The following is a 14,679-nucleotide window of genomic DNA, read 5'->3' on the forward strand; positions in this document are numbered from 1 at the left end:
ATGCATTAATATCCTTTTCCTTGCCCGCTCTCCTCTCACTCGTGTGCATTGACCCGGCTTCTTAGCGGTTGTGGGGGTTTTCGGAATTTTTTAAAGTCCATCAGTAGAAACGATGTGGGTACTCTGCGCTTTCTTCTGTTTGTACATTTGAAACTTTTCGTAAATTGCATCCTTTTGATCCTCCGTTTTTGAATTCCACACCATATCGTTGGCACGGAATTTTTCTACTCATCCAGCTACTTCGTAATTTCCTTTCTGGTACAGAGCGCGTTTGGTATCAAGTTCTTGAAGCTTAACAACCCCGTGCAATTTATCAATTAACTCGGGTAGTTTTCGAGGATTCCAATTAATACAGTGCTTCAGTATATTGTTCATAGACTCGCAGTTATTATTTGTCCAACTGAACGGCAAGAAATCGTTCTGAGCCTTTGGTCTATGCACATAGTCCCGAAGAGCAGGTAAGAGTTTGTTTTCAAAGTAATTCATAAAGGAAGGAGCTATCTGATTTAATTTTGCTTTAAGTTCTAAGGCTCGTTGCTCAAATGCAAAATCATCGGGTTGTGTCAATAGTCCACTTGCTCTGAATATATCCTGAATTACACATTTTGCTTTTGTTATCCCAATTGCACTAAGTTTCCTTTTTGTGTTCTCTTCCAGATGTTGAGCGCATAACATAAAGTTGCTCCTGGAAAGCATTCCTTCATCGCTTTGACAATTGCCTTTTCCTCATCACTCCCTACTACAAGTTCGGAAAATCCTAATGAAGCCCGATCAATTCCGGAACTCAGCTTGGCCTGAATATGCGAAAAAAATCTTTGATATGTAAAGTATTCCCCATCCCAATGTAATAACATAGGTCCGAGAAACACTGGTGGTTCTTGCGTTGTTTTTCGTTTCAACTTTATTTTTGTACACCATAGTTGTGACGTAATATGGCCCCAAATTAAATGTTCTGTCCACACCGAGCGCACTTGCGAATTTAATTTCTTTGTCGCACATGCTATTTATATCCCTAATTTGAGAGTCTGTGTATAGAACAATTGAAGGCGGCTTCCCTTTGGTGCGGATAACTTCTTGAATCAACGCGTGATCGTCGATCCTATTGAGAACACTAAGGATATCGTCAGCGTCATTTCGTTTGTGTGATCCCTTTTCTTTATTGCTGTTGTATTTTAAATTCTGAACTTGCTTCAAATCTCTTGGCGCACAGTCAGCGTCCTCCAAAACCATTTGCGTATATGCCTCACGTGGCGGCACGTGTTTTACTAAGTCCTTTATCCTTTTCATTGTTTTCTCTTGTGTTTTCGTGTATTCGTTCCTCGTTCGATTCGAATTTCCGTGCGTTGACGTTGTATCTGGCCATTTCCCGACGTATTCTGCTCATGCACGTTTTACACCGATGTCTGCGTTTGGTATACCGCAGAGGAGTTTTTCAAACCAAGTAATCCTACGTTTGTAATTTGAATCTCGTTTTAGCGTTGTATAGTACCGTTTCATTATGGCGACATCATCCTCGTTTGGCTGTGGCACAAATGGTGTAAATGTCTTTTTAAGAATTTTTCCATAAACACCTTTCCTTTTAAGGGTAAAATCCAATCAACCATGGTTAAAAACGAAATAGGTCGTTTTTGTCGACGTTCCTGACGCTTCCCACACACCACAATTATACGTGAAAACACTACGCTGCCCCTTTTTCCTTAGTTCATAATTATCCTTATCGTCTATCACTATACGAACGTTCTCCTTCCGACCGGATGGAATTGAATCGAATGGTTTCTCAGTTTCAGAACACAATATCCATACATACATACATACTTATTATGAGATATTCTTGTCATAATCAGTGTGTATGTTGTTTGTCATTCTGGTTGTAAAACAAAGAAATCATCAGAACCGGGTATTCATTCTTCACATTTTATTCTATGATGTATGTGTGTGTGTGTATGTATACGTGCGAATTTGTGTGTGTGTTTGCACCAGCGCACGTGTATGTGTGTGTATACATGTATTTACCTAGTTGTATTTTACGGGAAGGGGAGCTATGCTCGTGGGGTCCCGGTTTCATATCTCATTTTATCTAAACTATTTTTAAATTCATGTATTGTTTTTGCACACACCACTTTCTCATCTAACTTGTTCCAACTGGCTATTACTCTGTGAGGAAAGCTGTTCTTTTTCAGATCTCTTCTATAGCTGTCTTTCTTGATTTTCTTTCCGTGCCCTCTTGTATTTCTGCCATCCCATTTTATCAGATTCTATCAATAATTTCTATGCCTTTCATGATTCTGTAAATAGCTATCAAATCTCCTCTCTCTTCTTTGCTCTAGTGTCTGTAGTTAAAGTTTTGCTAGTCTCTCTTCATATGATAGTTTTGAGAGTGTTGGTGCCAATTTTGTAATTGCTCTTTGTATTCTTTCAAGTTTTTTATACATTTTTTTGTACTTGGTGACCACATCGTTGCTGTATATTCCAATCTTGGTCTTATCAGAGTGGTTAGAATTTTCTTCACCATTTCTTCATCCAGGTATGTAAATGCCACTTTAATTGTTCTTATTAAATTATGAGTTTCTCCAAATATCTTATTTATATGTTTCTCAGGTGACATATTATTCATAACAATGACTCCCAGGTCCTTCCCATTTTCTACTTTTTTATTCCTTCTCCCAATTTATATGATCCTGTTATTCTGTTTTTGCTTTTTCCAAATTCCATTATACTACACTTTTTAGTGTTGAACTCCATCTCCCACTTCCTACTCCATTCCCATACTTTATTTAGATCACTCTGAAGTGACTCACAATCTTCTTCCGTGTTCACTTTTTTTTAATAGTTTTGCATCACCTGCAAAGATCATATAACTTTCAATTTCTTCATCCATATCATTAGTATATATAGCAAACATTATTGGGGCCAGAACTACTCTCATTTTTCTTTCTTGCAAAAAGTCTTCCATCCATTTAAGCAGTTTGCCCTGTATTCCTCCTTCAGTTTCTAATTTCTTAAGCAACTTCTTATGTGGTACTTTGTCAAAAGCTTTTTTTAGGTCTAGAAATGCACAATCAGCCCATCCATCTCTTTCTTGTATTATATCTATTAGCCTTGAATAGAAACATATTAAATTAGTGACACATGATCGTCCTTGTCTGAATCCAAATTGCCTTGGATTTAGCACGCTGTTTTTTCCTATTGTACTTGTTAGAGAGACTGGTCTATAGTTGGTAGGGTCTTCTTTATTTCCTCCTTTATATATAGGTACTATATTTGCTTTTTTCCAATCTTCTGGAACTTTTCCTTCTTTCAAGGAACTATTTATTATGCTATATATTTTGTCTGCCAGTTCATTTCTGCATTCTTTCAAAATCTAGTTTGCTATTTCATCTGGTCCATGCGATTTTCTAACATGAAGATTACTCACGAAGGGATTTCTCCCCGTCCTCTCATTTTATGCAATGGGGGGACGGAGAGGGGGGGTCGCCGATTTAATGAAGCGGCCTTGCTGTTGATGTGCTGTGTCTTGCGACACTGCTTCTGACCCAAGGCAGTGGACAAGCTGCAGGGATGACCCGTCATTCAGGAGGTGCTAAGATAAGAGGGAGGGTGGAGGGGTGTGGAGTGTATTCAGGGATGGAATGGGTGGGAATGATTTTATGTCTTTTTCTTTTTGGCTACCCCCCTTGTAAGGGGGAAAAAGCCTTGATATATGTATGTATGTAAGATTACTCAAGTGTTTCATTATTTCATTCTTTGTTACTTCTATTTCATAGGGGGGACTTTCTCCTTCCATTCGATCTCTTCCGGTTGTATATTCTCCCTTGTAAACACTGATTTATGCCTGTTCATAATTTCCGCCATTTCTATTTCCTCTGTGTATTCAACTCCTCCTTGATCTTAATTTCTCCAAATCTTGTTGGTTTTTCAGTTTGTTGTTTACAAATCTGTAGAATAGTTTTGGTTGATCTTTACATTTTTCTATGACATCTTTTTCATATTCTCTCTTTTCCTCTCTGCACGCTGGTACATATTCATTTCTATAACTAGTATATATTTTCCATTTTTCAGGTCTTTTGTCTTTCTTCATTTGGTCCAAGCTTTGTCTCTTTTGTCTTATAACTCCCTACAACTTTTGTTGTACCAGCATATTCTTTTTCTTGTTTTTGTCTTGGGACATACTTTTCCACTTTTTTTTATAAAGTTTTGTAAAAATATTCCATTTCTCTTCTACTGTTGTATCTTCTTTGTGTATTCTTTCCCAGTTTTCATTTTGAAAGAATTCTCTTATCAAAATTTGTTTTTTCATACATCAATCTTCCTTTTCTATATTGTTCATTTCTATTCATGTATTTTTTCTCATTTAGTTCTAGTTCTATCAATATGTGGTCACTTTTACTTATTGGTGCCTGGTATTCTATCTTTCCCACTATTTAAGGTTCTGATGTGATTATTAGGTCTAGTATCGATGGTTCTTCTTAATTTCTATACCTAGTGTTCTCCTGAATCCATTGTGTCATTGTGTGGTCAATAATCATCTCAAGTAGAACATTTCCCCATGAGTCTTCTCCACCCTTTACGGTCATCTCTTCCCAGCAGATTTCTTTGCAATTAAAGTCGCCCATCATAACTATTCTTCCTCCATCTTCCATTATCTTGTTTAATGTTATTCCTGTGTCTTCTAACATACTTTTATGTTCACTCTCTTTCCACAAGGCTGTTTTTGGGGGCACGTAGTTTATTACAAACTTTCTGTTCTTCTTATCTCTGTCTTCTACTTCTATAATAATCATCTCTATTCTTTCCATATGTGACAATCTTCACGTTTATATCCTTCTTAGTCAGGAACATAACCCCACCCCCTTGTTTTATCTCTCTGTTTCTAATCCAATAATTATATGCATTGTGTCCTATACTGTTGGGTGGTAGTGGACCTTTTAATTTTGTCTCTACAATTCCCATTATGTCCGGTCCTTGTTCCTTAAGATACTCGTTCAGTTCATACAGTCCTGTTATTAATCCATCTATATTTGTGTAGGACTCTTAACTTTCTGTTATTTCCATTGTATTCTCTGTTACTTTTTTGTTTCTCTGTTATTTTCCATTTCCTCAATTTCATATTCACTACTCTCCAGTAGAATTCTTGTTCTGACTCCGTTCTGGTCTCGTTTTTTTCTTTAGCTTCTTTCCTTTTCATTTTTTCTTCCTCTCTTTCCTCTTTATTCATTTCTCTTTTTATCCATACCTTTTTATATTGTTCACTTGCTGCTAGCTTCCCTGTTTTTGCTAAGATATTCTCTGCTGTTGTTTGTGACCTAAATTTAATCTTAATTGGTGTGGTGTTATCTGTACTATATTTTCCGAGCCTAAACATCTCTTCAATTTGTTTCATGATTTCAGGTTCATCTTCTGAACTAATTGTAGTAAACTGCTTACTTTTTCTTTTTCCTCACTGATTCTTGAAGTTCTATCTAGGTTATGTTTCTCTTCCATTCCCAATATAATTATACATTTCTTTTTATCTAAGTCTCTTACTATATTCTCCTTCTGTCTCATCACTTTGATAACTGAGTCTTCAGTTTGTTCTTTCATTTGCTGTTTAATTATGTCAGTAAATGCAACTTTACTGTTTTCCTTGATTTTTTTCCAACCCTGTGCTTCATTTGCTATGGCCTCTTTATTGTCTTTATTATTCCTCTTTAATTCTTCATTCTCCTCTTTTACTTCTTTTAACTGTCTCTTTAATTCTTCTATTTCATTAGTTAAATTTTTGTTCGCCTTCTCTATTTCTTCCAACTTTTCAACTCTGCGCAATGTTGGTTACGTTACCGAACCTGTCTTCCCAATGTTCGATCATCTTATCAAGTTTCTCCTCTAGTCTTGTCAATCGGGGAAGGTTGGTATCCCCCCCACCCTCATTAAATCCCTGGAAATTATTATCCTCACCTTCCATTGTGCTGCTCTTATCTATATTTCTAATCTTTACATTTTTGTTAATCCCATCACCAGAATCATCGGTCCTCCGTTTGTTTACAAGACGTCTGGCCTCTTGGACCAAGTCTTCCCCCTCCTCATTTCCTTCCATTTCCCTCAGTAATCCCTCCCCTTCTCCTTTTTCCTCACTTTCCCATGACACCACGAGTTATCCCCTTCCCTGTAAATACAATAGGTACTTCCTTTGCGTTGAGGTCCACGAAAATTTCACTTTATCTTCAGAACTCTAATCCTCGCCGTCCATCCGACAAAAGTGTGTGTGCGTGTGTGTGTGTATGTATGTATGTGTGTGTTTCTGCACGTCTGTATTTGCTCGAGCGTATGTGTATTTGTATGCGCATGTATATATATATGTGTGTGTGCGTACCTGTATATGTTTGTGTTTGTGTGTGTACGTGCGAATGTGTGTATGTGTATATATATACATCCTACGTTTATGTATATGTACGCGTTTGTTTATTTTAGTGTCTGTACGACTATATTTGTGGACTGACTAACTGATGTTTATACATATGGAAAAAATTCTACCACACACACACACACATACACACGCACATACACACAAACACACACACATACACACAAACACACACACACAAACACACACACCCTTTCACCGAATGGACGGCGAGAACTGGTGTTCCAAAGAAAAAGGAAAAACTACGTGGATCTCAACATCCAGAGAAGTGCCTTTTTGTATTTATAGGGAAGGGGAGTGCTCGTGGAATAGTGGGGAAGTGATAGGGAAGGAGAAGGGAAGGGATATTGAGGGAAATGGAAGGAAATGAGGAAGGGGAGGACTTGGTCCAAGAGTCCAGGCGGATTGTAAACAAACGCCGAACGGATGACTTGGATCTCGATGATGGGACTAACAAAATTGTAAAGATCAGAAACATAGATAAAAGCAGTTCAATGGAAGGTGAGGATAATAATTTTCAAGGATTTAATGAAAGGGCGGCGGATACCAACCTCCCCCGACTGGCAAAACTGGAGGAAAAACTTGAACAAATGACTGAGCATTGGGAGATTAGGTTTGGCAAGATGTCAAAAATTGCCGAGAGGTTTGAAAAATTGGAAGAACTAGAGAAGGCGAACAAAAACTTAACTGATGAAATAGAAGACCTAAAAAGACAGTTAAGAGAAGTAAAAGTGGAGAATGAAGAATTAAAAAAGAACAATAGAGACAATAAAGAAACAATAGCAAAAGAGGCAGAAGGGTGGAGGAAGATACAAGAAAATAGTAAAGTTGCATTTTCTGATATAATTAAACAGCAAATGAAAGAACAAACTGAAGACTCAGTTATCAAAGTGATGAGACAGAAGGAGAATATTGTAAGAGACTTAGCAGACAAAAAGAAATGTATAATTATATTAGGAATGGAAGAGAAACATAACCCAGATAGAACTATTTAAAAATAGTTTAGATAAAACGAGATATGAAAACGGGACACCACGAGCATAGCTCCCCTTCCCGTAAAATACAACTAGGTAAATACAACTAGGTAAATACACACACCTTTCTTTTCTTAGCCAGCCACACATTCCTTTTATTTCACGGAAGGTCACCGGGCATGAAACACAAGTGAATCGAAAACTTATTGGAAACTGACCGGACACCCGAATTTAAATTGATTCATGAATGATGTAGGGGATCGGTGGTGGGTGGGAGAGAGCTGTGCGCGGGAGGGGGGAGGTAGTAAAAGTGTATCAGTCATAATACTGAGAAGAAAAAGAGCAAATATGAAAGATGCTGGGATAAAGGTGATGTGTCAGGAACGATAAAGAGAGGTTTGTAGATTTAAGAATGTTGAAGGAGTGAAGATCTGGAAGTCACACGGGAAAGGTCGCAGAGATAGTAAGGTCTGCACGAACACAGACACAGATATAGACGCACACGTACACATACATACACACACACACACACACACACACACACACACACACACACACACACACACACACACACACACACACAAACATGTACCTACACCCACACACATGCACACCCCATACCCTACGCCTACACACTGACACAAATACACCCTCTTGCCTCCCTCTTATCTTGGCTCCTGGATGATGGGATGATTCATCCCTGCTTCTCGCCCATTACCATGCTCAGAATGAATATCGCAAGACACAGGATTCTCACACTAAGGCCGTTTCGTATACATATATATATATATATATATATATATATATATATATATATATATACATATATACATACTTAGGGCGCAGGTTTTCTTTTATACACACTGGATTGAGCACCACAGCATTTTCACAGTTATTAATTTTCTTCTTAATATTTTCAAGTTTCCTCACTAAAGTTCTGATATTGGGAGGATGAGCGGAAACGAACTTTCCAAAGTTCTCCATTTTAATTATTCGACGTTTCGACTACAAAGAGTCATTATTAAGATACAAGAACAGTTAAGACAACACAATCTACAGATACGCCTCCCCCTCCTCAAGCTCTGAGAAAGTCTTCCAGGGTCAGGTCATCGGAGGTTTAAAGATCGCGCTTGACCTGAGAGTGTAGCATTCTAAATTTTCCTGTGACCATGTAACGTATCTGTAGATTGTATTGTCTTAACTGTTCTTGTATCTTGATAATGACTCTTTGCAGTCGAAACGTCGAATAATTAAAATGGAGAACTTTGGAAAGTTCGTTTCCGCTCATCCTCCCAATATCAGAACTTTAGTAAGGAAACTTGAAAATATTAAGAAGAAAATTAATAACTGTGAAAATGCTGTGGTGTTCAATTCAGTGTATATATATATATATACATATATATATATATATATATACACATGTGTATATTTGTACATATACACACACACACATATATGTATATATGTATACATATGCATATATATATTACAAAGGATTACAAAGGCGGAGCATGCCGACAGGAGACCTTTTGATCCATATCTAGGTCGGATGCAAAAAAAAAAAAAATATCATATTAGTAATACAATAATAAATAAAAACTATAATAATGTAAATAACAAATAAAATACATAAATAAATGCATAGGTATAGTTAAAATGATAAACAAACAGGTAAATAGTAAATAATAAATTAACATATAACTAATAATAAATTAAAATCAGACAGACAAATGATAACAAAACAAAAACAAATAATATAAGAAAAATTATAATCATTACAGCATCTTACTTAAGTATTTATCTAAATGATTCTTAAAGCTTTGAACTGAACTACATTGCACTACCTGTGCAGGAAGTTTCTCATTCAATGTGAAAATTTTGTCACTTTTGATGTTGTCAATTCCCTTTAAAATCTTAAGACCTGTATCAAGTCACCTCTGAGTCTACGCTTTTTTAGGGAAAACAGATTCATGTGCTTTAGTCGATTTTCGTATGATTTATTTTTGATATTTGGAATCAGTTTTGTGGCTCGCCGTTGTACTTTTTCCAGTCTGTCAATGTCTTTAATGAGATTCGGTGACCATACGGAAACAGCATATTCCAAATGTGGACGAACTAACGATTTATATAGCTTGTTAATGAGTGATGGACTTTTGAAATCAAAAGATCGCGCAATCAGTCCCAGAATCTTATTTGCTTTCTCAGAGGCTGAAATACATTGCTTGGATGATTTGAGGTCGTTACTGATAATTACGCCGAGATCTTTTTCACTATCCACTTTTGTTAACGAATTTCCAAATAACTTGTAATCGTACTTACTGTTATTTTTACCTATGTGCATTACCTTGCATTTACTTGTTTTATATTTCAATAGCCAATTATCAGACCATTGCTGTAATTTATCAAAATCTTCTTGAATATCTAATTGGTTTGAGTGATCATTTGCCACTCCGCACAGTTTTGTATCATCAGCAAATTTGGAAACAGTAGATTTTAGTCCATGGTCTATATCATTTATATATACTATGAATAGAAGTGGCCCAAGAACGGAACCCTGAGGAACTCCACTTGCAACACTTTTCCATCCAGAAGTTTTTCCATTTAAAACAACTCTCTGTTTTCGACCATTCAACCAATTACTAGTCCAACTTAATAGGCTACCACTTATTCCATGCAAAGCTAGTTTAGTAAGTAGTCTTTCGTGTGGGACGGTATCAAAAGCTTTTGCAAAGTCTAGATATATTAAATCTATATTGTTTCTTTTGTCATAATTGGAGATAACTGTGTTGTAGAATTCGAGTAAGTTAGTCACGCAAGAACGTTTCCGTCTGAAACCATGCTGGCTATCATTTATCAAACGATTACTTTCTAAATGATGTTCGATAGCATCTCTGATGATAGTTTCCATTATTTTTCCTACGATTGAAGTCAAACTTATAGGCCTATAGTTATTTGGTTTCTTTTTGTCACCTTTTTTGAATATGGGAGTGTAGTGGTTACTACAATTGTCCTTCTTGGAGGAAGCTAGGATATTTAAAGTCAATCCCATGACTGATCTGTTTATTGGAAATGGTGATGATGGTATTTACAATATTTGTAGCGAAATTCTGGATTCTTGGTCTTTGGTATACAATTATTTAAAATCTATTTACAATACATAAATATGCTTCTTACAGTATGTAGAAGGATATGTTTTATTTTATTTACAAAATAAATTAAGTTATTATAATGAACATTGTTATTATATTAATTAATATTAGTCGAATGTATGTTTAGTCGGACGCATGTTCGAAGGGGTGACTATTGTTTATCCCGTACTCGGCGATCACGAGTCCTGAAGGGGTAATTTCACGTGTTGGCTACAGAACACTACAGAACTCTCCCCCTAGTGACGAGGCAGGAGGAACGATATCTGTTTTTTCTTTGTAGTGTGTTTGTGGTTTGTAGCCCGTGTGTCCGGAGGTGTCGGAAGAGCAACAGGATCTTGTTCGTTGTCCGAGAGGAGGTATGCAGGCTTGGCGCGGTCTATGGAGATGACGTCAGTGGTTCCACGGCGATCGATGGTCAAGTTCTTCCTTGTCCTCTTGACGACTCTATATGGGCCATCGTATGGTTGTTGAAGAGGCTTCTTTACTCCCTCCACGCGAACGAAAACATGTGAGCAGTCTTCGAGGTCCTGGCTCACAAACGTTCTTGTTGGTGAGGTACGCGGTGGCACTGGCTGGAGTTTCTGCATTGTATCTGTAAGATTAGTAGCATAATCTTGAACGCTGCAGGGCTGCGTTATAGGGGCAGATGCAAGAAACTCACCGGGCAGACGGAGTGGAGTGCCATAAAGAAGTTCTGCAGAGGAGTGGCCAAGGTCTTCCTTGAGGGACGTGCGTATACCGAGGAGGACCATTGGAAGCACCGTAGACCAGTTGGTGCGGTCGCGTGCTGTTGCTGCAAGTGAAGCCTTGAGTTGTCGGTGGAAGCGTTCGACGAGTCCGTTGGATTGGGGATGGTAGCTTGCTGTTCTGAAACGCCGGATACCTAGCAAAGACATAACCTTGTTCCATAGATTGGATTCAAATTGGCTACCACGGTCGGATGTGAGGCTGAGTGGTGTACCGAATCTTGAAATCCAGGTGGTTATAAAAGCTTTGGCTACTGTATCTGTGCTTATGTCAGTAAGCGGGATTGCTTCGGGCCAGCGTGTAAAACGGTCTACACAAGTAAGAATATACCTGAAGCTGTCTGAGAAGGGAAGCGGTCCGACGATGTCGATGTGGACGTGCTCGAGTCGAGTGGAGACTGGGCGAAAGGTACTTGGAGGGGAGATGGTGTGGCGTGTGACCTTGGAAGCAAAATTGTCGTCCTTCGATGAAATACCTGAACCTGTTGACAGCCTTGTAGATGGCTAGGAGTTCCTTGTCGAAGGCGCTGTATTTCTTCTCGGCATTGTTGAGCTTCTTTGAGAAGAAGGCGATGGGTTTCCAGGCATCGTTGATGTATTGCTGCAGAACTGCGCCGACACCTGTGTCTGAAGCATCTGTCGAGATGGAAGTGATGGCATCAGGAATAGGGAAACTAAGGGCGGTAGCATTCCCGAGTGCTTCTTTGGCTGCCATGAAAGCTGCATCAGTTTCGACGTCCCAGTTGAGTACGATGGAACGTCCCCTCTTGCACGGCTTGATCATGGAGTAGAGCGGTTGGAGCAGTTGAGCGCAGCCTGGAATGAAACGATTGTAAAAATTTAACATACCAAGGAATTGCTTGAGTTGGCGCTGTGTTGTAGGTTTCGGGAAACTCTGGATGGCGTCGCAGCGGGATGAGACAGGGGTGACGCCTGAAGGTGTGACGGTGTGTCCTAGAAAGTTGATGGATGACACACCGAAGTCAGATTTCTCGAGATTGATGTGGATGCCGTAGTCTTGTAGGCGGGTAAAGACTTGCTTCAGATGGTCTTGGTGCGTGGCTTCGTCAGGGCTGGCGATGAGCACATCGTCGATGTAGGTGAAGCAAAAAGGCAGGCCTCGCAGGACTTCGTCCATGAATCTCTGGAAAGTTTGGGCAGAGTTCTTGAGGCCGAAGGGCATTCGAACGTATTCGAACAAGCCAAAAGGTGTTGTGACAGCTGTTTTGGGGATGTCAGGCGGGTTGACCGGAATATGATGGAAGGCTTTTACAAGATCGATCCGGGAGTATACGCGAGTTCCTGCAAGGTGTGAGGAAAACTCCTGTATGTTGGGAACTGGGTACCTATCCATCACAGTTCGTGAGTTGAGGGCGCGGTAGTCACCGCATGGCCTGATGTCGCCGTTGCTTTTGGGGACGATGTGGAGAGCTGACGACCAGTTGCTTGAGCTTGGACGAATGATACCTTGACGCATGAGGGCTTCCAATTCTGCCTTGGCTAGTTTGAGGCGTTCCGGAGCCAGACGACGGGCTTTGGCGTAGACTGGAGGTCCCGTAGTCTCTATGTGGTGCACTACGTGGTGTTTCACAGTCGTGGTCGTGGAGTAAGGTTGTGTCAAGGCAGGAAAGTTCCTGAGGAGAGAAGCAAACTTGTTATCAGCACTGATGGTTGAAAGCTGGCTACTTACTCCGGTTGTTGGCCTGGCGTAGGATGACATCGATGTAAGGGGGTCGTGGAGCTTGCGATTTTTAATATCGATCAGGAGATCGAAGTGGGTCAAAAAATCGGCGCCAATGATGGGTTGGGAAACTGATGCAACGTAGAATGTCCACTCAAAGGATCGGCGAAGGTTGAGTTCTAGCTGAAGTGTCTTCCTCTTGAAAACGGGTATCTTGGTGCCGTTGGCTGCGTAGAGGGAAGACATCGGCGGCAGTGATTGCTGGGATGCTGTGGCAGGCAGGACACTGACTTCAGCTCCGGTATCGATGAGGTATGTGGTGTTGGAGAGTGGATCAAATACGAAGAAGAGTTTCGATGTATGTTGGCGAACGCTGTGCGCCGTTAGCGTTCGCCCATCGTGTTTAAAGGTGACGGTGAGAAGGTGCACGGCTGTGTACATTTCCTCGCATCTTGTCCAAAGCGACGATGGTAGTAGCAGACGCCTGATGTGTGCTTGGGTCTCCCTCTGGACGTAGACCTGGAGCGGTTGCGGTAGTATCTTGGTGACGGGGGTCGTTGTTGAAGGTTGGCAACCTGCTCTTGGAGGGCGCTAACCTGGAGGGTGAGTTTAGAGACTAGCTCGGTTAACGCCTGAGTTGCAGACTGGTCGGCGAGGTTAGCGATGGTAGGGCGCGCAACTGGTACCGAAGCCATGAATTCATCAGCGAGTGTGGCTAGCTCGTCGAGCGAGAGCTTGTTCTTGGCGCTGAAGAGGTTGCCTTGGATGGTTGTTGGTAGGCGCTGGTAGAATAGGTGGCGCAAGATGGAGGTGTCGAATGTTGCGTATTTGTCTCCGAGCAATCGCTTCATGCGTCGCAGCAAGTCGGATGGCTTCTCATTTCCAAGTTCTTCTTTCGAGAGGAGCTCCTGCAGGCGTGTAGCTTCGGAAGACTCAAGGCGGTCCAGAACGGCTTTCTTCAAATCTTCGTATGGGGTACCGGATGTAGGTGCCTTGGAGATGGTGTCTGAAACTTGGAGGAGTACGTCAGATGGTAAGAGACCACAAGCATGTGAAAACTTCGTAAGGCTGGTGGTAATGCGGTGTGCCTTAAAGTTACACTCGAGGATTGTGAACCATATTGTTGGGTCGCGGTTGGAAAAAGGGGGTGCGCGGAATGCACTTACTTCCTGTTGTTGATCGTCCGTCATGCTTACGTGATTAGTATGCAGCGATGTTCGTGGGCAGCTGGGTTGGGCAGGCTGGGTCAACGGGCAGGACAACCCGGGACGGCGGGGCTGGGCACGGCAGGGCGGCGGGCGGGGCTGGTCACGGCAGGGCGGCGGGCGGGGCTGGTCACGGCAGGGCGGCGGGCGGGGCTGGCGGGGCTGGCGGCGGGCGGGGCTGGCGGGGCTGGCGGCGGTCACTCCAGGGTCACCAAATGTAGTGGTTACTACAATTGTCCTTCTTGGAGGAAGCTAGGATATTTAAAGTCAATCCCATGACTGATCTGTTTATTGGAAATGGTGATGATGGTATTTACAATATTTGTAGCGAAATTCTGGATTCTTGGTCTTTGGTATACAATTATTTAAAATCTATTTACAATACATAAATATGCTTCTTACAGTATGTAGAAGGATATGTTTTATTTTATTTACAAAATAAATTAAGTTATTATAATGAACATTGTTATTATATTAATTAATATTAGTCGAATGTATGTTTAGTCGGACGCATGTTCGAAGGG

The 14,679-nt window shown here is 40.5% G+C and overlaps 1 protein-coding gene across 1 annotated transcript; it reads right to left on the reverse strand.

Annotated features, from left to right (window-relative positions):
• Positions 1–1,380: 1,380 nt before the first annotated feature.
• Positions 1,381–14,140, reverse strand: LOC143036164 (uncharacterized). The gene is made up of 2 exons (XM_076203411.1): positions 13,547–14,140; positions 1,381–1,521 (listed from the first exon to the last, which is right to left on the reverse strand). Exons 1-2 carry the CDS (start codon positions 14,138–14,140, stop codon positions 1,381–1,383), a joined length of 735 nt encoding a protein of 244 aa, XP_076059526.1.
• Positions 14,141–14,679: the final 539 nt, after the last annotated feature.

This window comes from Oratosquilla oratoria, chromosome 20 (assembly GCF_046742065.1).
Source record: "Oratosquilla oratoria isolate Oo_2021 chromosome 20, ASM4674206v1, whole genome shotgun sequence".
In the NCBI taxonomy this organism is placed as follows: Eukaryota; Metazoa; Arthropoda; class Malacostraca; order Stomatopoda; family Squillidae; genus Oratosquilla; species Oratosquilla oratoria.

Bases quoted from the DNA above. Each gene is read 5' to 3' on its own strand.
- LOC143036164 (XM_076203411.1), bottom strand. From the start codon at position 14,140: ATGACGGACGATCAACAACAGGAAGTAAGTGCATTCCGCGCACCCCCT. The intron at 1,522-13,546 runs GTTAGCGCCCTC...TTTGTGCCACAG, and splicing joins TCTCTAAACTCACCCTCCAG to CCAAACGAGGATGATGTCGC.